The sequence below is a fragment of the Carcharhinus amblyrhynchos genome, chromosome 25, assembly GCF_965287045.1.
Source record: "Carcharhinus amblyrhynchos chromosome 25, sCarAmb.v2.hapA, whole genome shotgun sequence".
Lineage (NCBI taxonomy): Eukaryota > Metazoa > Chordata > Chondrichthyes > Carcharhiniformes > Carcharhinidae > Carcharhinus > Carcharhinus amblyrhynchos.
This window is the reverse complement of record NC_137348.1, coordinates 38,137,287-38,162,065: the sequence shown is the minus strand read 5'-3', so window position 1 is coordinate 38,162,065 and position 24,779 is coordinate 38,137,287. Positions and strand designations below refer to the sequence as shown.

At 46.6% G+C, this 24,779-nt stretch overlaps 1 protein-coding gene across 1 annotated transcript in view; it reads left to right on the top strand.

The window, feature by feature from the left end:
• The window catches only part of LOC145358122 (uncharacterized), a 78,351-nt gene that overhangs the window by 37,574 nt on the left and 15,998 nt on the right, over positions 1–24,779 (top strand). Inside the window, exons 3-7 of the mRNA XM_080211797.1 lie at positions 1,792–2,023; positions 13,519–13,613; positions 17,272–17,468; positions 19,053–19,131; positions 23,770–23,948. Coding sequence (XP_080067923.1) covers positions 1,792–2,023; positions 13,519–13,613; positions 17,272–17,468; positions 19,053–19,131; positions 23,770–23,948 — 782 coding nt within the window. The remainder of the gene's footprint in view (positions 1–1,791; positions 2,024–13,518; positions 13,614–17,271; positions 17,469–19,052; positions 19,132–23,769; positions 23,949–24,779) is intronic.

The window sequence follows — 24,779 nt, the reverse complement described above, 5'->3', positions numbered from 1 at the left end:
GGGGAATGAGCCAGTAAATGGCTGTCACTTATGCTGTTTGGGCTGAAACAGGTACAATGTGTGTACCTGTTCTTTCTGTCCGCAAAGAACAGGGGCCTGTGTATTAATATATGTAGTGGTGAGCCTGTGTAGGTGTTCATATCAGGAGTCTTGCAAGAAGGAGGTTGAGGGGTGATCTAACACAGACATAGAATCCCTACAGTGCAGAAGGAGGCCATTCGGCCCATCAAAGCCACGCTGATCACAATCCCACCCCAGCCCTATCGCCATAACCATACTTATTTAACCCACTAGTTCCCCTGACGTAAAGGGGCAAATTGGCATGGCCAATCAACCTAAGCCACACACCTTTGGAGTGTGGGAAGAAACCGGAGCACCCAGAGGAAACCCACGCAGACGCAGGGAGACTGTGCAGACTCTGCACAGACAGTGGCCCGAGGCTGGAATTGAACCCGGGGTCCCTGGCGCTGTGAGGCAGCAGTGTTAACCACCGTGCCGCCCCTAATAATAATAAGATCTAACAGAGATCTTTAAAATTAGGAAATGTTTTATTACAGCGGTTAGGGAAAAAATGTTTCTTCTTGTGGGGAAGAACAGAACTACAGAGACTGTCAATATGAAGTAGTCACCAAGAACTGTCATCGGGAATTCAGAAGAAACCTCCTTGCATTGCATCACAGAACGTGGATCTCACTACCACAGTGAGTGGGTGAGGTCTATAATATGGATGTATTTAAAGGGAGGTGAGGCAAGTATATGAGCAAGAAGACGATTACAATGATCAGTTTCGAGGAGGGAAGAGGTGGGAAGGCTCGTGGGGCACATTAACACTTGTGTTGACGGGGTCTCTTCTTGAGGCTACATACTGCTAAACTTAAGCCAAATACAGAGACTCCTGAAACTCGGTGCACTGATTTTAAGACGTGACTTTATATTGTCCAAACGATTGAATGGGTGAATGATATAAAGTCGCCCAGCACTCCAGGTAGAGAATGTGGGCAGCTCAATCTCACTCTGAAATACAATGCCTCTCTGCAGGGGCAGTTAAACATTTTCAAAATCATACTTTCCACCTTTCAGGTAGGCTTTATCCATTAGTACAAATCAGTCAACAATCTCACCGTCACCAACTCCAACCAATAACGATTTACATCCTGGATTCATGGGATCTTATCTGTCCTTAATTTCGGATGTTACCTTCCTGTGTTGCCCAGTGAAATGGGAGAATCATTCTCACAGACTCAAACTCCTTTGACACCCATCCGACCCTGAAAAAATCCTTATGTCTGCTTTGCACCTGTGTTATCGGTTTTGAGTTGTATAGTTCTGTTCATCAAACTGGCATTGGTAGCCATTTTATCCCCTATGATAAAGTGGCTGCACTCAGTGGAACCAATGTCCCATGGAATGTAGGCCTCATCTACAACCTCATCTCATCAAGACCTCGCTGTTGGCTAAACTTGTCCAAAATGTATTCTGAAAGCAATCCGTTTTATAAATTCAAAGTGTGTGCTTTAAATGAGGAATACTTGTTATTCAGTTGGAGCTGCCTTCTATAATGACAGCTCTCGTCAGCGCTCTCTATAGTCTAAAATCATCCACTCTTAAGTCTGTATTGTGTTAATGTTCTCAAACCATGATTTATATTTTCCGTTAGCCTGAGTTAGCCTCCGACATCAACCTGTGTAGAATGGTTGGGCCGAATGGCCTGTTTCTGTGCAATGTCAGTAATCTCACAAGAGAAGCAAGTGTTTAAAACGCTGTTGGATGTGTTTCCTTTCTGTGTTTCAGGCTGAGACTAGTGAAGGGCGCCAATGGTTACTGAGTGACCCTCACATTGAGGAGGTCATAGTCAATGTGACTGCTCTGCTGGACAGCGTCAATGAGTGGACGGCCAGCAATGCTGCCCTGGTATTGGCGAGGGTGGCCATCTGTGAGTCCGGCTGCAGGAAGCTTCTGGAACAGTCTCACTCCAGGCACACACTCTGTAAGCTGATGGCGTCACTGGGCATGGATGACGCAGGTAAGCAGCGTTCCCCGCTCCCACATTCTATCCCTCGTCACGTGCCATGAACACACAGGTATTCACTCCCTGAACAGTGTTAATTTTTAGATCCATGGAATGTCCTTAATTGTGTGTTCCAGTGGAAAACCTGTGGTTCAGGAAGGCAAAGTCATCTGTGAGGTTGTGTGGAGCATAAACACTGGCACTATTGATCCTTAATAACCTGTTAATGAGCTGATAATTATGTGTAAGGGTGGATTGTGTTACTCGCTCCCTCAGCTCTCAATATAGAACATTTCTGATTATGAATATGATGTGAAGTTTAAGTTTATTTATTAGTGTCACAAGTAGGCTTACGTTAACACTGCAATGAAGTTACTGTGAAAAATCCCCTAGTCGCCATATTCTGGCGCTTGTTTGGGTATACAGAGGGAGAATTTAGCACGGCCAATGCGCCTAATCAGACTGTGGGAGGAAACTGGAGCACCCGGAGGAAACCCACACAGACACGGGGAGAATGTGCAGATTCCGCACAGACGGTGGCCCAAACTGGGAATCGAACCCGGGTCCCCGGTGCTGTGAGGCAGCAATGCTAACCACTCTGCTACCGTGTCAACCCCCTCCCCCAACTACACATGGGCACGAGTATCAGAAAATTAGTCAGCCAAGCTGCTTCTCAACATCTGTAGCTGGTACCTTGACTGAGACCCTTACAATGCTTGTATCTCAGTTCAGGTGCATGAGGAGAAGACAACTGCTGGAAGGAGAGGTTCAAATGGAATGGATAGAAGAGCGATTTGGGTTTTACTGTGGGTGATTTTTCTATGGCTTGGCATGTGCCAACTGTGGGTCAGCTGGTAGAACTCTTGCCTCTGAGATTGAAGATTGTAGCTTCAAGTCCAGCTCTGGAGATTTGAGCACAGCATCGAGGCTGAGCCCTCTGCAGGACTGGGGGCAGTGCTGCACTGTTGCTGGAGCACCCTTTTGGATCAGACATTAAATCGTGGCCCTAACTGCTCTCTAAGATAGATGTAAAAGATCCCACTATTCCTGAAGAAGAACAGGCGAGTCCTGTCTGGAATCCAGGCCAAAACCTGTTGCTCGATCACCACCTCCAATTTGTGGTCTTGGAACATTACCATGTTGCTGTTTGTGGGAGCTTGCTGTGTACAAATTGACCGACATGTCTACAGGGGCCACCACGGTGCCACAGTGGTTAGCACTGCTGCCTCATCACTCCAGGGACCCGGGTTTGATTCAGCCTTGGGTAACTGTCTGTGTGGAGTCTACACGTTCTCCTGGTGTCCGGTGTTCTCCGGGTGCTCTGACTCCCTGCGACAATCCAGAGATGTGCAAGATTGGTGGATTAACCGTGCTAAGTTGCCCCTTAGTGTCTCAGGATGTATAAATTAGATGGATTAGCCATAATAAATATGCAGGGTTTTGGGAGAGAGGGCCTAGGTAAGATTCTCTCAAAGTTGGTGCAGACTTGATGGGTCAAATGGCCTCTTGTGTACTGTATGGATTCAATGTTTCCTACGTTACAACAGGGACTATGCTTTAAAAGTACTTCTTTGGTCTTTTTAAAGCATATTGAGCTGTCCTGTGGTTATGATGGGCGCTATATTAAGCCAGGTCTTTCTGTAAATGGCTCAGACCGCATGTGAAACAAACCATCCCTCCCCATCACCATCACATCTTCCGCCTATGTCTAGGGCAACCCCCAATAAAATACCTGTTCAGTTTACTCTGGCTCACTGGGTATACCTCGTGAACTCTCATGGGCTTCATTGGCTTTGGAAGGTGACGGAATGAGCACTTCATTAAAAGGTGGCTTAGGATGTTGGCCAACTAAAGGGAATGATAACAATGACTTTGTGCAGCTTTTAGGTTAACCATCACCGCTTGAGTTGGTAGGAAGTAACGAACAGTCATTTCTACTGTGCTAATTTAGAATATTAATATCAATTGTGGTGTTGTTTTGTTGTCAACAGATCCCCTGTAGCCCAACCTATTTATATTTGGTTGCTTTCGCGAGGCTGTTGAATTTGATGGAGGGGGCTAAAAGATGGTTTCTAAAAGAAATCCTCCAGGAGAAAGGAAATTGAAATGAAGTTACTAAATCAATCACACATTCCTTGTTCTCTCCTCTGGGCACTTGGTGTCAGTCCAAGACAATGTTCTGTTTACCACGAGGTTGGGCAACGTGGTGTATGAATTTTAGTGCCGGTGAAATTTCGGGCACATAAGCTGTGTGTCTCAGCAATTAGCTTATCCAATCAAGCGGTATGTTTCCTCGGTTGTTCGTATTAGGCAGAGTACAGATAGTACTCAACCAGCCCACGCTTGCAAAACCCAAAGCCGTTCTGTTAGGTGCGATTCTGTGATGGGGTGTTACTTGCGGAACAATCCTGAGTGCGCTCATAGCTACACTAATGACCAATTTTAGATGATTGCTTCTGTTCATAGTGTGACTCATTTACACTTTGCAGAAGTGTATTCATACACAATGACCCCGCCCCCCCCTCCTTTCTGCAAACAAAAAGAATGTGGTTCAAGCTTTGTGACTTTTTTGAATTACCTTGGAGCTTAGGATGTTTATAATTCCACATTGCTTTCTCCTTGGCAACACCTCAGCCAAAGAGAATTGAATTGCCAACTAATCTGCGCCTTTGTCACGTATTATAAATTGCTGCCATTGTTTGAAATTTGACATTCATGCCTTTGTCCTGATGAATACAAGATGAAAAACTTCAGCAGAATGTATCTCTTTTCAGCAATATTTAACCCAATGTTTATGTGCATTAGAACAGAAAATGCTTCTCTTCAATCACAGTGGATTCTTTGCAGCAAATGTCCATGTGTCGGGTGGAGCTTTCCCTCAGCTGACACGCAGCGAGCAGATTAGACAGAAAATAGGGCTGTGCACATCATTTAAAATTCCTCCCACGTTTCAATCCCACAGCGGGTTAATGACGTCAGTGATTGGACCCCACTCAGAGGTCCAGCTTATTGACAACCAGGCTTTCAGCTGGGTGGGGGAGCCAGCCACTGACAGCCTGTGTTTGAGTCCATGCTGAGAATGCCATGTTAAACAGAGGTTGGGTTGGGTTGCTGAGGACCTATTAGAAGGGGGATTGAACATAGAGTTTTTTGAAAAGGTGACCAAAGAGGTGGATAAGGGTAAGGCAGTTGACGTGGTGTATATGGATTTTAGCAAAGCGTTTGATAAGGTTCCCCATGGTAGGCTATTGCACAAAATGCAGATGCATGGGATTGAGGGTGATTTAGCAGTTTGGATCAGGAATTGGCTAGCTGATAGAAGACAGAGGGTGGTGGTTGACGGGAAATATTCAACCTGGAGTGCAGTTACAAGTGGTGTACCTCAAGGATCTGTTTTGGGGCCACTGCTGTTTGTCATTTTTACAAATGACCTAGATGAGGGTGTAGAAGGATGGATTAGTAAATTTGCTGACGACACCAAAGTCAGAGGAGTTGTAGACAGTGAGGATGGATGTTACAGTTCGCAGAGGGACATAGATAAGCTGCAGAGCTGGGCTGAGAGGTGGCAGATGGAGTTTAATACGGAAAAGTGTGAGGTGATTCACTTTGGTAAGAATAACAGGAGTACAGAATATAGGGTTAATGGAAGGACTCTTAGTAGTGTCGATGAGCAGAGAGACCTCGGTGTACATGTGCATAGATTCCTGAAAGTTGGCACCCAGGTTGATAAGGTTGTTAAGAAGGCGTACGGTGTGTTGGCTTTTATTGGTAGAGGGATTGAATTTCGGAGCCGTGAGGTCATGTTGCAACTGTACAAAACTCTGGTGCAGCCGCACTTGGAGTATTGTGTACAGTTCTGGTCGCCGCATTATAAGAAAGATAACAAACAAAGAACAAAGAACAACACAGCACGGGAAACAGGCCCTTCGGCCCAACGAGCCCGCGCCGCCGTCCCATTGTCTCAGTGACCTATTCATGATTTTAGTCTACGCCTAATGTGCGAGGATCAGGGAGGTCCAATATAGGGACAATTTGTTACTCAATCAATCAGCCTAAAAGCGCATCTTTGGGATGTGGGAGGAAACCGGAGCACCCGGAGGAAACCCACGCAACCACGGGGAGAACGTGCAAACTCCCACAGACACAGGCCCAAATCCATGTGTCCGCACAGCAACAGAGATAGTCTCTGAGCTGTCATGTTGCCCTCAAGATGGTCCAGTTTAAGCACACTAACGACATGAAGCAATAGGCAACTCCCGAAGCAACATCCAAGAGCAGCCCACTACAACCTGCCGCATGCGTGCCCCTTGCTGGTCAACAAGGTGGACTTAAATGCCTGTGGAGACAAAAAATTCATTATTAAACAGGCAAAGACTGTAACATCCCTGAGGCAAAAACGGAATCCCAAGCCTACAATGTTTAGTAAGGCCTGCTATATCCCCCTATATGTAGACCGCTCATGTGGCTGTCTAAGTGACTCTTAAACAACCCTAGCGTGCCTGCTTCCACCACCTTACTCGGCAGTACGTTCCACACCCCCACTACCCTTTGCGTGAAAAACTGCCCTCTAATATTTGTCTTATACCTAGCCCCCCTCACCCTAAGCCTGTGACCCCTCGTTCTATCCATTTCTAATAGCGGAAAAAGCTTACCACCATTTACTCTATCTATCCCCTTCATAATCTTATAAACCTCTATTAGATCTCCCCTCAGCCGACGTCTCTCAAGGGAAAACAGCCCAAGTTCGTTCAATCTTTCCTCGTAAGACAGCCCTTCCATACCAGGCAGCATCCTGGTAAATCTCCTCTGCACTCCCTCCAGGATCTCTACATCCTTCCGGTAGTACGGCGACCAGAACTGGACGCAGTACTCCAAGTGAGGCCTAACCAACGTTCTATACAACTGCAACATCAGACTCCTACTCTTATATTCTATACCCCTTCCTATGAAGGCTAACATACCATACGCTTTCCTCATCACATTCTGCACCTGCACCGAGACCTTCAGGGACTTGTGCACTTGCACCCCCAGGTCTCTCTGCGTATCTATACTCCGGATAGTTCTACCTTTTATCGTATAACTCCCCTCCACATTATTCCGGCCAAAGTGCATCACCTCGCATTTCTCTGGATTAAATTCCATTTGCCATCTATCTGCCCAATCTACCAGCCTGTCTATGTCCTGTTGCATTGCCAGGCACTGCTCCTCAGTACCCGCCAATCCAACCATCTTAGTGTCATCAGCAAATTTGCTGATCACACCACCTACCCCCTCTTCCAAGTCATTAATATATACTACAAATAGAAGAGGTCCTAGTACCGAGCCCTGCGGCACACCACTGGTGACAGACCTCCAATTGGAAAAGGAGCCTTCCACTACTACCCGCTGTCTCCTCCTCCCAAGCCAGTTCTCCACCCATCTACATACCTGGCCTTGTATCCCATGAGCCTTCACCTTTTCTATCAGCCTACCATGAGGGACCTTGTCAAACGCCTTACTGAAATCCATATAGACGACATCAACAGCTTGTCCTTCGTCAACCGTTTTTGTCATCTCTTCAAAAAATTCCACTAGATTCGTAAGGCACGACCTCCCTGTAACGAAGCCATGCTGCGTATCCCTGATCAGATTGCAGCGCTCCAGATGTTCATACATCCTATCCTTGAGGATCCTCTCCATTAGCTTGCCTATAACTGAAGTCAAGCTCACCGGCCTATAATTCCCTGGGTTATCCCTCTGACCCTTTTTAAACAATGGTACTACATTTGCAATCCGCCAATCCTCTGGGACCTCACCTGTGTCCAAAGAAGAGACAAAGATTTGCGTCAGAGGCCCAGCAATTTCATCCCTCACCTCCCTTAGCAGCCTGGGATAGATGCCATCAGGCCCTGGAGATTTATCCGTCTTTATACTGTCTAAAAGTCCCAACACCTCTTCCCTCGTGATGACTATTTCCCTCAACGGATCCTCAAACTCCTCAAGCACAGCACCAGACATCAGGCCCCTCTCCTGCGTGAATACCGACGCAAAGTATTCATTCAAGATCTCCCCCATTCCCCCAGGCTCCAAGCATAGTTCCCCTCCTCTGTCCCTGAGAGGACCAATCTTCCCTCTAACCATCCTTTTGTTTCTAACATAGGAGTAAAATGCCTTAGGATTTTCCTTAATCCTACCCGCCAAAGCCATTTCGTGGCCCCTTTTTGCCTTTCTGATGCCCCTTTTAAGTTCTCTCCTACATTCTCTGTATTCTTCTAACACTATCTCTGTCCTCAAATGCCTAGATCTAATGTACGCCTCCCTCTTCCTCCTGACCAGGTCCTCAATATCCCTAGTTACCCACGGCTCTCTAATCCTACCCTCCCCATCCTTCCTCTTGACCGGCACATGTCTTTCCTGCAAAGATTTTAGTTTTCCCTTGAGAGACTCCCACATACCCAGCGTCGACCTGCCATCAAACAGCTTACCCCAGTCCGTATCTTTAAGATCCTGCCTAATCCGGTTGTATCTAGCCCTCCCCCAGTTTAACACCCTCCCCTTAGGACAGGCTTCATCTTTATCCATTAATATCTTAAACCAGACAGAGTTGTGGTCACTGTTAGCCACATGCTCTCCTACTTCAACGTCAACCACCTGCCCAGGCTCATTCCCCAGAACCAAGTCCAGTATAGCCCCCTCTCTGGTTGGGCTATCCACATACTGCTCCAGGGATCCTTCCATTACACACTGTACAAATTCCTCCCCATCAGCACCCTCTGATCTCGGCACCTTCCAATCTACCCCGGGGAGATTAAAATCTCCCACTACCACCACCCTATTCTTCCTGCACTTATCTAGAATATCCCTGCTTATCCCTTCTTCCACAGCCCTCGGGCTGTTGGGCCGTCTGTAGTACACACCCAACATAGTAACATCTCCCTTCCTATTCCTCAACTCCACCCAAAGCGACTCGATTCCTATATCCTCTATACCTCCCTCCCTCTGCACTGCTATGATGCAATCCTTAACTAACAACGCCACTCCCCCACCTCTCAGCAACCCACCCCTATCACGCCTGAAGCACTTATACCCAGGAACATTCAACTGCCAGTCCTGCCCTTCCTTTAACCAAGTCTCTGTCACCGCCACCACTTCCGACTTCCTTTCGAACATTAATGCCTTCAGTTCATCTGTTTTGCCAGTCACATTCCTAGCATTGAAACACATGCACCGAAGACCCTCAGAAACAATCCGATCCTTCTTCCTACCCTCCGGGCTTACCCTAACCCCAATCCCAGTTCCGTCCACCTCCCCACCCCCCCTCCATATTAGTTTAAACCCTGCCGAAACACTCCAGCTAACCTTCCAGCTAAGATATGCACGCCCTTCCCAGTTAACTGTACCCCATCCCTCTTGTATATTTGCCCCTCTTTCATAAAGACTTCCCAGTGGTCTACGAATCTAAAACCCTCTGCCCTACACCAATCCTTCAACCACGCATTTAGTTGGAGTATCTCATTATTTCTAGCCCTGCTAGCCCCAGGCTCCGGCAGCAGCCCAGAGAACGCCACCCTGGAGGCCCTACATTTCAGCCTAGCCCCCAACTCCCTGAACTGCCTACGTATGTCCCCCCTGCACTTTGTTCCTACATCCTTCTCTCCTACGTGCACTATCACATCAGACTCAGTCCCTCCATCCTTCAAAATTCCCTCTACCCTTTCTGAAACATCCTGTACCCCTGCTCCAGGGAGGCAGACTACCATCCTGGAGTCCCGCTTTTGCCCACAGAACCGCCTGTCAATCCCTTTGACTCTCCCATCCCCCACCACTATCTCACACCCTGCACTCTTCCCTTCCTCCGAGGTATTCTGATCTCCCTCCCTTGCCTTCTCTACCCCAGCTGTCACCCCACCCTTGATATTCCGGGGTAATTCCTCCGGGGCGGTCCTAGTGCCATGACTCCTTTTCTTTTCGCTCTTCCTAACTGTAACCCATCCATCTCTCCTCCTAGGTCCTGGTATCTGCTCAGTGTTACTGTTCCTATCCATTATTTCCTCATTTTCCCTAACTAAAAACATATCCTCCAGCCTCAGTTCCAGCTGCCTCACCTGGGCCCTTAATCTCTGCACCTCTAGACATTTCCCGCGTATGTGGGCTTTCGGGAGATGTGCTGTGTCCAGAAATGTCCACATATGACAACGAACACAGTGAACCCATGTAACCCTGGACCCTGCCATTATGTTTGCCCCCTTTTAAGGTGTCCTATTAATTCCTGTTACCGAGCCTGTGCTCGGCCAAGCCCAGTGAGCTTAAGCCCTTTTACCTCTCACTCTGCTTCCCGCCTCACTCCGCTGCCCGCTATCTACCTTGGCCTTCTTTTTATACTCCCGCGCTCCCTTCCCAGCAGCCCCCGCGCCTATCTCCCGCTACGGAGCGCCAAAATAAACAAAAACCCTCCCGAACTAGAAGTAAGTCAAAATGCAGTAATTACAATGCAGCACACTTACCAAAAGGCAGCCACTCGTCGAAATCACAGCTCCAGAGAACAGTGAACAGTGAAGATGTGGAGGCATTGGAAAGGGTGCAGAGGAGGTTTACCAGGATGTTGCCTGGTATGGTGGGAAGGTCTTGTGAGGAAAGGCTGAGGGACTTGAGGTTATTTTCGTTAGAGAGAAGAAGGTTAAGAGGTGACCTAATTGAGGCAAACAAGATGATCAGAGGATTAGATAGGGTGGACAGTGAGAGCCTTTTTCCTTGGATGGTGATGGCTAACACGAGGGGACATAGCTTTAAATTAAGGGGTGGTAATTATAGGACAGATATCAGAGGTAGGTTCTTTACTCAGAGGGTAGTAAGGGCGTGGAATGCCCTGCCTGCAGCAGTTGTGGACTTGCCAACTTTAAGGGCATTCAAATGGTCAGTGGATAGGCATATGGATAACATTGGAATAGTTTAGGTTAGAGGGTCATTAGATTGGTTCCACTTGTCGGCGCAACATTGAGGGCTGAAGGGCCTGTACTGCACTGGAATGTTCTATGTTCTATAGAGGCAATTGTGGAGTGGTGGCAACGGGAGTTGGATGGGGATAGTGTGGGTGGGCACTGCATCAACAAGAAGGATGGGTACAATTTGGAGACAGGGCAATCAGAGGAGAGCTGTGATCAGTGGGGAAATTGGAGGAGGCTGCTAGTTCCAGGGCCTACTGGAGCAAGGCCATGGTGGGAGGGGAGGAGGAGATGTTACTGGTCTCGATAGGAAGCCTGTTGGGAGGTTGGGGTTCCCCAATCATGGAAGTTCCTTAACGCCAATGTTTCAAGTCGAGATAACCCTTTATCAGCTCTGACGAAGGGTCATCCAGACTGGAAACATTGGCTCGATTCTCTCTCCACAGATGCTGTCAGACCGGCTGCGATTTTTCCATCATTTCGCTATTTGTGTGCAATTACATATTTATTTTCCAGCCTTGGTCACGTTGTAGCCATATCTCTGTAAGGGCCACCATATCATACCATTTACTTCATTTTGTGCATCAATTGTTCCATCTTGTTACAAAAGCTGCGCACATTCCGATGGAAATGTTTAATGCTTTTTAATGTTTTCCACTGTTCTTGTTGTATTTGTTGGTGAACGCTTATGTTTCTATGTCCTGACCCTCTGAGCTTGAAACGTTAACTCTCCTCCCCCCCAGATGCTGCCAGACCTATTGCGTCTTACTAACCTTTTCTGTTTTTCTTATGTTTAATGCTCAACGAAGGAGATTAGCAGCGGAAATGTAAGTAGCTACCTGGGGTCAGGATGTACTTGGGAGTAGGCCATATTGGATGTAGGCTCAAGATAAAACAGCAGCTTGAGATCCAGTTGCCAAGACGTCTACATAAATCCAGCAACAATCTTGACATTTCTATTGTCTACATCATGCTTTGTCTGTGGGACAAATAACAGGCCAGCATTGTCTGCCTGCAAGCTTAACTGAAATATGGCCCAATCTGTCAAAGAAAATTCCTCCGTTATCTTCCTGACCCAGCTCGATGTATGATTGAATGACACCAATCTGGGTCACACGGCTTTGCAGTAGCATGGCATGGCTTTTTAAATTTCTAAAGCAACGCCACAGCATGGCTATTGCTAATAGAGCATTGCTAATAGAACTATTGCTAATAGTACATTGATAATTATAAATACACCCTCTGGTGTGACTTTAACCGAGATGGAACACATGGACAGAAAAATAGATGACTTAATCATCTCCAGCTTCCACAAGCACTGTTTCCTGTGGTCTTATACGGAGCCATAATGTGGAGATGCTGGCGTTAGACTGGGGTAAGCACAGTAAGAAGTCTCACAACACCTAATTTATTTGATAGCACAAGCTTTCGGAGTCTATTTAGGTCTATACCCTCTGGAATTTAGAAGAATGAGGGGAGATCAAATTGAGCTATACCAGATGATAAAAGGCATGGGTTTTTCCTCTTGTGTACATTCTAGGCCGAAAGGTCATAGTCTTCGGATTAGGGGCAGCAAATTTAAAACACAGTTGAGGAGAAACTCCAAAGGGTTGTGAATCTGTGGAATTCACTACTCCAAAGTGCGGTGAATGCTGAGACAGATGTTTTAATTGGTAATGGGTTGAAGAGTTATGGGGAGAAGGCAGGAGAAGGGGGATAAGCAGTATAATAACCATGATCGAAATGGCAGCGCAGACTCAATGGGCTGAATGGCCTAATTCATAGGATCATAGAAACTCTACAGTGCTGAAAGAGGCCATTTGGCCCATCGAGTCTGCACCGACCACAATCCCACCCAGGCCTTACTCCCATATCCCTACATATTTACCCACTAATTCCTGTAACCTATGCATCTCAGGACACTAAGGGGCAATTTTAGCACGGCCAATCAACCTAACCCGCACAACTTTGGACTGTGGGAGGAAACTGGAGCACCCGGAGGAAGCCCACGCAGACACGAGGAGAATGTGCAAACTCCACCAGACAGTGACCCAAGCCGCTATCTACTCCACTGTCTCATGAACTTATGAAATAGGGTTGAGATACAGATCAGTATTTGGTGACTGTCTCTGCGGAGCTTAAGCCTAAGTGAAAATACGGAAAATGCTTGTGGTTAACTCTTGTTCCTACCTTCCTAGAATCTCAATGAGGAATCTTAATCAAAGTATCCCTGCAGTGCAGAAGAGACCAATCGAGTCTGCACTGACTTTCTGGCAGAGTATCTTACAGAGGCCTATGCCCCGTCCTATCCCTGTAACATCCCCCATGGCTAGTCCATCTAACCTGCAAATCTTAGGACACCAAGGGGCAATTTAGAGTAGCCAGTCCACCTAACCTGTACACCTTTGAAGTGTGGGAGGAAACCGGAGCACTCAGAGGAAACCCTCGCAGACACAAGGAGAATGTGCAGATCTCACACAGACAATAACCCTTCATCTCGATGAGCCCGAGTGAAAGAGAAAACAGACAAATATTCCACCAAAGGTATTAATTTCCACTGGAGGTAACTTTCTCATCTCCCCCCTGTAGGCTGTGGAACGAGTGCTGCATTTGCCCTTGGCCGTCTTTGCGAATTGGACATGGGTCGTGCACAGATCCTGGGTATGGAGGAGGCGCTGGGGATGGTGAGTTGGTGCAGTCTTCATTTATACCCTCACCCACTGGGCAGATACAAAGTTTTGAGATGTTCTCAGGAGATGTTGGAAATACTCAGCAGGTCAGGCATCACTTTTTATGAGCTACACAGGGCTAATTGCCGGGACTTTTCGGACACGGTTGAGGTTCCGCTGTCAGGGCAGATAGAGGGAACGGTTCTACTTTGGCAGGTGATGGGATTCAGAGCCGCATTTCTACCAGCGATACCCATCGAGGTGGCTGCCACTGTGTTAACGACAGTGACCCAGCCACCCTCCAAAGAGGGAGGCTCAGCCCTATTTCAAAGAAAAACAGAAAATGCTGGAAAATCTCAGCAGCTCTGACAGGATCTGTGGCTGGAGAATAGAGGCAGCGTTTCGAGTCTGGCTGACCCTTTGGCAGAGGTGGGATTTTCCAGCACTTTCTGCTTTCGTTTGAGATTCCAGCATCCACAGCATGTTGCCTTTATCTTTGTTGTATTTCAATCCTTCTTAGATATTCTGCTTATTGCTTCACCCTCTCATTCGTAATGAGCTAACGATTTGATTTTTGATTTTTTTTTTAATAGAATCCCTACAGCACAGAAGGGGGCCATTCAGCCCATCAAGTCTTCACTGACCACAATCCCACCCAGGCCCTATTCCTGTAATCCCACATATTTACTTTGCTAATCCTCTCAAAGTAGGGTCAATTTAGCATGGCCAATCAAACTGGATTTGATTTGATTTATCACACGATTTGGTATAGACTGAAAAGTGTTGTTTCCTGTGGGCTATACAGACAAAGCATGCTGTCCATAGACAAGGAAAGGAAAGAGTACAGAATGTTGTGTTGCATTATAGCTAGGACGTAGTGAAAGATCAACTTAATAGAAACATAGAAAAATTACAGCACAAACAGGCCCTTCAGCCCACAAGCTGTGCCAAATATGTCCCTACCTACTAGGCATACCTATAACCCTCTATCTTACTAAGTTCCATGTACTTATCTCAAAGTCTTTTAAAAGATCCTATTGAATGCGCCTCCACCACCACTGACGGCAGCCGATTCCACTCACCCACCACCCTCTGAGTGAAAAACTTACCCCTGACATCTCCTCTGTACCTACTCCCCAACACCCTAAACCCGTGTCCTCTTGTGGCAACCCTTAATGTGAGAGAGGTCCATTCAAAAGTCTGATGGCAGCAGGAAGAAGCTGTTTTTGAGTCGGTTGGTACATGTCCTCAGACTTTTGTATCTTTTCCCAACTGGAGGAAGTGGAGGAGAGAATGTCCGGGGTGTGTGGGGGGGGGTCCTTGCTGGTTATTTTGCGAGGCAGCAGGAAGTGTAGACAGTGTCAATGGATGGGAGGCTGGTTTGAGTGATGGACTGGGCTACATTCACGATCTTTTGTAATTTCTCGCAGGAGGCATACAATAAAGTTTTAGAAACGCAGAACACGAGTAAAAGATAGAATTAGAAGGTCTACTGGGCGCAGCTTGTGAGAGGTCACCTCGCTCTGGTGCATTTTGGTTAATGGACAAGAAAGCTTCAACTCAGAGATCAAAGAACATCTTAGAAAACATTCAGAGAAGCAATATAAGGACAAAAATTGCTGGATATGCTCAGAAGACCAGGCAGCATCAGTAGAGAGAGGAAAATCAGAGGCCGAGATTTCACATGGTGACTGTCCTCTGTAAAAAGTCTGACAACACCAGGTTTTAGTCCAACCAATTTATTTGATAATACTCACAAGCTTTCGAGGGGACTGCCTCTTCGTCAGGTGAATGGAGAGTCCTCTGGCCAGGAAGGCAGGTAGCATGGCCTAAGGCGGCTCTGAGACGCCTGACAGGATTTTACATACATCAGGCCAGTTAGTGCCTGCCATCTGGATTCCCACTCCTCTTAACGGGCAACGTCGCACCCCAATGCACAAAGCTGCCAGTCAGTTGGAGGCGTCGCAGCCTTTCAGTCTCAGCAGTGCCACTGGGGAACAGTGGCCAATTCTGGAACTGCAAGCAGGCTGGAGGAGCAATGGTGAAGCAGGCCCTGGAAGCCAACTGAGTCGGGTCAGGGTCAGGCTCGACGTGGTCAGTCATGCAGGGGAGGCCAGGAGGGCGTGTTTCTGGCACGGTGACCCTCCTTGGGTCACAAGGAGGTGACCCCCTTCTTGCTTGATCGGGGGAGGCTGCCAGTGGATACCAGGTATTTTCATCATCTGATCATAAGAACATAAGAAATAGGAGCAGGAGTAGGCCATCTAGCCCTTCGAGCCTGCCCCGCCATTCAATAAGATCATGGCTGATCTGTTGGCCACTAATGGACTTCAATTAGCCTACAGGAGGGCCAAACCTCCACCTTCCTTGTCAAAGGCAACAGGCACTCCACCGCCCCTGCCATCCCACCCAATTTTTCAGCCTCACCCACCTCTCAACCCACTCCCTGATTGTCCCTGTAAAATCCCAGCCAAAGTTTCTTGGTGCTTTTTAATGTGTCTTTGGATTGACATTCACCAGAAAGGTCATTGACCCGAAACACTGTTGTTGCCTGACCTGCTGAGCATTTTAGAACGTAGAACATAGAGCAGTACAGCACAGTACAGGCCCTTCGGCCCTCGATGTTGTGCCGAGCTATGTCCAATCCCAAGATCAAGCTATCCCACTCCCTATCATTCTGGTGTGCTCCATGTGTCTATCCAATAACCACTTGAAAATTCCTAAAGTGTCCGACTCCACTATCACAGCAGGCAGTACATCCCACACCCTAACCACTCTCTGAGTAAAGAATTTACCTCGGACATCCCTCCTATATCTCCCATCATGAACCTTAAATTTATGCCCCCTAGTAACAGCTCCATCCACCTGAGGAAATAGTCTCTGCACGTCCACTCTATCTATCCCCCTTATCAACTTATAAACCTCTATTAAGTTGCCTCTCATCTTCCTCCGCTCTAAAGAGAAAAGCTCCAGCTCCCTCAACCTTTCCTCATAAAACCTACCCTCCAAACCAGGCAGCATCCTTGTAAATCTCCTCTGTACCCTCTCCGATGCTTCCACATCCTTCTTATAGTGAGGTGACCACTTTTCTACCTTTTGTTTTAGATTTCCAGCATCTGTGGTATTTTGATTTTTTTTTCCTGAGAGGATGAATCTGTTCCTGTGAAGCCTGGGTTAGCTCTGCTGGTGGAATGGCGTGTGATGAACTTTGACCTTGTTGGTGATGGAGGAGTCGGGTGGGTACTGAGACCTCGGTATTATGTTCCATTCCCATTCCCGCTTCCTCGGCACTTCCCGCTGCCTTGGAAAAGCAGCCAGCATAATTCAGGACCCCACGCACCCCGGACATTCTCTCTTCCACCTTCTTCCATCGAGAAAAAGATACAAAAGTCTGAGGTCACAGACCAACTGACTCAAGAACAGCTTCTTCCCTGCTGCCATGGACTTTTGAATGGACCTACCTTGCATTGATCTTTCTCTACCCCCTAGCTATAACTGTAACACTACATTCTGCACTCTCTCCTTTCCTTCTCTATGCTTTGTCTGTACAGCGTGCAAGAAACAATACTTTTTGCTGTATGTTAATACATGTGCCAATAAATCAAATCAAGTCCCCCGTTCCCATGTCACAAGCAATGTCTTTAATCTGAGTCTCTGTCCGCTCCCTCTGCAGATCACAGCGCTGGAGAAGATGATGGCAAGTGGGGACAATGGAGGGAGCAAAAATGCCTGCTTCGCTCTGAGTTGCCTGGCAACAGACAAAGATGGCCACGCCCACATCCTGATGAACCCCGTCTTCCCAGAAATATTAAACACCTTGTGCGTGTTACTGGAATCCAAGGAGCAGGAGTCCGCTTGGTTCGCCGCGATGTAGGTAACTGAGAGGAACAGTCCAACATGTGCGCTGTTCACTGAATGCAAATCGTGTTCAGGGAAAGGGAAGCAATTCTTGCTGCTTTAAAATGATGTTGTTGAGACGTGAGTGCAGGGGATTAATGGTGGTTTCATATTGAAGGAACAACTTGCCCCAATGCAATCGCACATCATTGTAGCCAATTAAAACAATGTAGGATGTAGCGGCCATTATAGTTTGAAGAATTTTCGATTCGATTTGGTATGAGCAGTTGCAAATTCTGTGACGTTTGAATAAAATGTCACAGTTGGAGCTGAGTGTAACTCCCAACAACACTCAAAGAGCCTGACACCATCCAGGACAAAGCAGCCAGCTTGATTCACACCCCATCCACCAACTCAAACATTCACCTCTTCACCAGCCATGCCGCAGTGTGTAACATCTACAAGATGCACTGCACCGATCCACCGTGGCTTCTTCGACAGCACCTTCCGCCCACAGCAGTGTGTCCCAAAGCAGGGCTCACGCATGACCAGTGGCTGCATCACGGTTTCTTATAAAATGGGTCGCCAAGAATGATCCCCACAGATCGCCTGATAATTTTCCCCCACTTCCTCGCTGGGTAAATTCTCACTGCGGTACCGTGCGTGACCCCATAGGCAAGAATAAACAGGTCAGTGCGCCCTTGAATGTATACTTGGCGCCAAGCGTCCTGTACGTGGCGTGGGTCAGCAGGGATGGCCATTTTGTAAAAGTAGCTGGCCGGAAAAATAATTTGATTAGCACTGACCTAGAGGGACAGGAGCAGCAGAAACAGGGGAACAACACCACCTCCAAGTTCCCTCCTGGACACACACAACCCTGTCTTGGAACTATTTCATTGATTCTTTGCTATTATTGGGTCAAAATCCTGGACCTCCCTCTATAACAGCACTATGGGTGTACCCACACCACCGCAATAGCTCAGGAAAGCAGCTCACCACCACCTTCTCAGGAGCAATTCAGGATATGCAATAGGTGGATTGGCCATGTTAAACTGCCCTTTAGTGTCAGGGGGATTAGCACGGTGAAATACATGAGGTTACGGGGATAGGGTCTGGATGGGATTATGGTTGGTACGGACTCGATGGGCCAAACGGTCTCCTTCTACAGTATGAGGATTCTATGATTCTACACGTTCACCTTTATTGCGATGCCCACATCCTATGAATGAAGAATGAGAAAGCCTATTAGCCAGTCAAGTGTGTTTGAAAACTGATTTTTTGATGTGTTTCTGGACTATTAGAATTCAATAACCTATAAGGAAACGGTAGCAATGTTTCAACATAGCGGAGGGGAGAGAAGGTTGCCCCAACTCCATTCCCAGTCATTTCTTCAGCTGAAAGTGGCTGCTTACACAAATGTCTGGGTGTGCTGATCTCCTACTGATCTCTTAGAAAAGGTGCAGGCCACACAGGGCCCAGTGATGTGGCCCACAAGCGTCCACTGTGTGGAGGAGGTGATGTGTGAAGCAAGCTCTTCTCCAAGGGCTCAGTGGCAGTGACTGGGCACTCGGCTGCTTTGTGAGGAGCGCCATTTTAATATGGTTTTGTACTTTGCAGGACGCTGAAAGTGTTGGGCAGTCATCCAAAAGGGGTAGTGAAACTGAGAGAGCACCCAAAGGTCTTGGCACTCTTAAAGGTAAGCAATGGCTCAGGAACAGTCTGACAACAGAGCGGCACGGAATAGCCTAGAGTGGAAATATCACCATGAGAACAAGCATCAGAAATTCTCCAGTTTACGTCTTGTGACACTATCAAGTGTTAGAAGTCAATGATTTTGGAATTCTGTGTACATCATTTGGATAAAATAACTAAAGTTAAAGTTTATTAATTAGTCACAAGTAGGCTTATATTAACAATGCAATGAAGTTACTGTGAAAATCCCCTAGTTACCAAACTCCGCCACCTGTTCGGGTACACTGAAGGAGAATTTAGCTTGGCCAATGCATCTAACTCAGGGTTGGAGAAACTCAACCCAGGAACACCTAGATCACAAGGACACCTATGTCAAACTCCTACTTATTGACTACAGCTCAGCCTTCAACACTATTATTCCCTGTGGCCTGGGCCTCAGCACCTCCCTCTGCAACTGGATCCTGAACTTCCTAACACAGAGACCACAATCAGCAAGGATAGGCAACAACACCTCCTCCACGATCATCCTCAGCTCCCTACTATACTCCTTATACACCTATGACTGTGTGGCCAAATTCCCCCCCAATCTGATTTTCAAGTTTGCTAACGACACCGCCATAGTGGCTCGGATCTCAAACAATGATGAGACAGAGTACAGGAATGAGGTAGAGAATCTGGTGAACTGGTGCGGCAACAATAATCTCTCCCTCAATGACAATAAAACAAAGGAGATTGTCATCGATTTCAGGAAGCGTAATGGAGAACATGCCCCTGTCTACATCAATGGGGATGAAGTAGAAAGGGTCGAGAGCTTCAGGTTTTAGGTGTCCAGATCATCAACAACCTGTCCTGGTCCCCCCCATGCCGACACTATAGTTAAGAAAGCCCACGAACGCCTCTACTTTCTCAGGGACTAAGGAAATTTGGTATGTCAGCTACAACTCTCACCAACTTTTACAGATGCACCATAGAAAGCATTCTTTCTGGTTGTATCACAGCTTGGTATGGGCTCCTGCTCTGCCCAAGACCACAAGGAACTTACAAAAGGTCATGAATGTAGCCCAATCCATCACGCAAACCAGCCTCCCATCCATTGACTCTGTCTATACTTCCTGCTGCTCAGCAAAGCAGCCAGAATAATTAAGGACCCCACGCACCCTGGACATTCTCTCTTCCATCTTCTTCCTTCAGGAAAAAGACACAAAAGTCTGAGGTCACGTACCAATCAACTCAAGAAATGCTTCTTCCCTGCTGCTGTCAGACTTTTGAATGGACCTACCTCGCATTAAGTTGATCTTTCTCTACACCCTAGCTATGCCTGTAACACTACATTCTGCACTGTCTCCTTTCCTTCTCTATGAACAGTATGCTTTGTCTGTGTAGTGCGCAAGAAATAATACTTTTCACTCTATGTTAGTACATGTGACAATAATAAATCAAATCAAATCAAATCAAATTGCTTTCTTTTTATAATGCAATTCCTAAAACCTATCCCTTTGTCCATGATTTTAGTCACCTGTCCCAATATTGTCACCTATGGATCAGGGCAGCTTCTTGTCTTATTGTGCTTCTGTGGAATGTCTCGGGATGTTTTTGACTCTAAAGGTGCTATATGAATGCAGGCTGTTGGCTTCATGATCAACCTGGGCTGTGTCAGATTTCCTTTCTCTGTGCCTGTGGTCACTGTCCCACTCTCCAAAGCTGGGCTTTGCGAATTCCAATAAAATGGCCTTCTGAATTAAAGATTATTCTCATCACACACACACACACACACACTTTCCAACCTCCCTCATAATATCCCTCTTCTTTCATCTGCCTTATTGATAGTGTTAAACTGCCAGAAATAACTTCAATAGCCTTTAAAAAGGCTCAAAGCTTTCAGATTCCGTATTGCCTTCTGTGGTGCTATGAAATTTTCCTCAAACACTTGCTTCAGAAGTATTCTCTGACTTTGTAGTTGCAGTCCAACGAGGTGATGTGGGAGACACAGCTTTCTGTTTTCTCTCTGACCAGACTGTTGATGAAATTTTATTTGTGACTGACTTCTGGTAATGATCCAGATCTCAGGTTCCCTGGTGAGACCGAACTCCCAGATTCCTGCCCCCATTCCCAGTGCCGTCAATTTTTGCTGGGTGTGGGTGGTGAGCCTACACTCTGCACTCCTGACCTGGCTGGTTCCATTACGGTGGTAGACATCTCATACCCCAAGGCAATTTTTGTGGGAGTCCAGCCAGCTTCTTGAGAAGGTATGATTCATGGCTACTCAGAGGACTCAGTCTTGACTCAAGAACCTTTTGAAAAATATGTTTCTATACTCTTATTCATGCACCCTCCGTTATCCCTGTGCCCCTTCAAATGCCCCCCCTGCATTCCCCCATGACCATTCACTCAGTATACACTGTGGAACGAATATGCCATGTTTTAACAATAGCAAGCCTCAAAATGCACTTTTCCTAAAAAAAACTCATTCAAAAATCTGCTTTGAATCAAATTGTTGCACTTAAAAAATTGTCAGTCAAACAGGGCCATTATACTATCAATTACAGAAGCTTTACCTCACTTCACACCTTCAATCTTATCTAAAAACATAGGCATTGAAAGAAACAGTTCAAAGGATGAATCACTTATTATATCCTCCTAAATCAATCAATCAAAGCAAACATTCGACTTCAGTGAAAACTGGCCCCTGCTGGACTAATCCATTGATCTTGAGCGCAGCCAAATATTCATAATGAGGCCACCTGTGAAGTGTATCAACAGAAACAGATGACCAAATATTTGTTTCTTCAGATGGCTTTTTTGCAAATGCATGGGTGAGCTCCATAATGTTAAAATGCTGTTGCCCCGCCCTACTGGTCCTTCTGCCTCTACAGATGGTTTTTGTTTCAAAAGAAGAATTTCTAAAAGTGGCCATTTTATTGGTGAAATAACTCCTCTGAGGCCGGTGCCCCTTCACCAGATTTCCTTTATTTACAACCTTCTGTCCACTCAGGTACAAAGTCAGAATCTGGAGTGCCAGTAGTCCGGACAGTCCTCAATACATATACAAGTGAGGCTCCTATATTGGACAGGCAATCATTACCTCAATCAGGGAGCTCATACTCCAAGAGACCAACTTCATGGGGCTTCATTGAATTCATTACACCTGGTGACCAGAGGGGCCTCTGAAGGATTCTGAGTGAGACAGGCTGGATCCCAACATGCTGGCATCAGTGATATACCAATACGATGATATAACTGAGCTGCAGTGGGGACTTTACATACCTGAAACTCTTTTGGCTGAGATAACATATCAAGGAGGTGGAGGGGTGGGGAAGAAGAGGGTAGATTAGATGGGACACCTTAACACAGTGGTTCCTGATGAAGACCACAGGGTGACCATCGAGCGTCTGGGGGCAAAATGCCCAACATCATCATCATGGTCATGATATTTGACTAGAAAACTAGAAGGGTATCATTCAGATAGAAACAGGATGACATAGGCTGGTAAGAGTGTGCAGAGATTAAAATGTCAGTAATATATTGGCCACTTTGCTATTTCTATTACTGTGTAAATGGGATAAAAAGTCGGTAAAGTTGTTATTGGATGAGGTTTGGAGACACTGATACAAATCAATCTGCCATGGTGAGAATCAGTGAAATGTATTACCAGTGAGATAACTGACATTGGACAGTGGTCACTATGGGCAGAGTTTTCCCAAAGAGTTTGGAGTTTTAAGAGTGACTAAACCTGTGTATCGGCCACACTCCTGGTTGACCAAACTCCAGGTTCTTCCCCTGGGTTTTATGGGCTGCAGCTCGTTAATCAACTGCTGCCAGGGTTTGCGTGTTGGGCAGGTCAGCCTCCCACCCCTGGCAGAGTCGGAGGGCCAGCAGCACAGCCGTGCCAGGGGAATGGTGGCCACTGCGGAGGTAGGCAGGAGTCCTGCAGCCTAGACCAGGTAGGCCACAAAACAATTGCCAAAAATACCGTAAAAGTCACCCTGATAAACCCCTCTGATCGGATCACAGGCACCGCCTTGATTGGCTGTGGCTCCCTGTTAAATAAAATAAAACATTTGTCTAACCCCACTTCTTTCCAACCTCTCCCCGCACCCCCTCCCCTCCCCCCACCCCAAACCAGGCTTCCATCAGACATTGCCTGCATTCAACTGCCGACCTCCCACTGTGGGGAGGAAGGGCCAATCGTAATGTCGACAAAATGTTGACAGCCTTGTAAAATGGCCCTTAATGAGGCACTTGACTACCTGAATGTACTTCCTGTCCTCCTTGTATGAGGCTGGTTCCACCATGAATAAAATTCTCTGACATCAGGACATGATCTGGGAACAGATTAAGCTCCACTCAGTTTTAACTCCCTCATCATCCCTTCTACCTCACGTAGTCCGTCAGGATTTTCTCTTGTATTTGGTTTACTCCTGGGGCCCAGATGTGTAACTGTCAGGCTGTGAAGTGATCAGTGACCACAGCCATGCCCAATAGTCACATCGAGTCATAGAGCTTTACAGTATGGGAAACAGGCACTCCTGTCCAACTTGTCCCTGCCACCCAGTTTTTAACTACTAAGCTAGTCCCAGTTGCCTGCCTTGGGAATGATGCTATGTTTGTGAGTCCTGATTTGAGTTCTCCTCTTACTGGACAGACTCTGGCCTGCTCTCCCACTGCTGCCAAAGATCTGCTGGAGGAGGTGGACTTCACCTTGAGAAAGTTGCAGCCTCTCTCCAAGCCTTCTCCTCCACTTGTCAATGTTCTTAATATCAATTCAGTTCGAATCTCTTGGAGTCAGGTGATACTGGACAGTGGACTGGAGGTGACATACAGGTAAGCTGTTACTTCATGATTCAGCAAGATAGAAAGGCAATAATCTTTCCACAAGTTGGCTCAGAATTGATTTTGATGTAACACATGCTAGAAAGAGCATTGATCAGCGTACGGTAGATATTTTTCACTCAAAATTACTCTTGATGATACTGCATAGAGCCGTAGAGGTTTACAGCATGGACACAGGCCCCTCAGCCCAACTTGTCTATGCTGTCCTGTTTCTTTTTTGAACCTCTGAGCTAGTCCCAATTACCCATGTTGGGCCGGTATCCCTCTATACCCATCTTATCCAAGTAACTGTCTAAACGCTTTTAAAATGACAAAATTGTACCCACCTCTACTACCACCTCTGGCAGCTTATTCCAGACATTCGCCACCCTCTGGGTGAAAAAATTGCCCCTCTGGACCCTTTTGTATCTCTCCCCTCTCACCTTAAACCCTCTAGTTTTAGACTCCCTTAACTTTGGGAAAATATATTGACTATCCACCTCATTATAGATCTCTGTAAGATCACCCCTAAGCCTTCTACGCTACAGGGAAAAAAATCCCAGTCTATCCTGTCTCTGTCCATAACTCAAACCATCCTTTAGCATCCTAGTAAATCTCTTCTGCACTCTTTCTAGTTTAATATTATCAATAGGGTAACCAGAACTGTACACAGTATTCCAAGTGTGGCCTTATCAATGTCTTGTGCAATTTCAACAAGACATCCCAATTCCTGCATTCAGTGTTCTAACCAATGAAACCAGGCATGCTGAATACTTCCTTCACCATTCTGTCCACCTGTGACTCCACTTTCAAAGAGCTATGAGCCTGTACCTCTAGATCTCT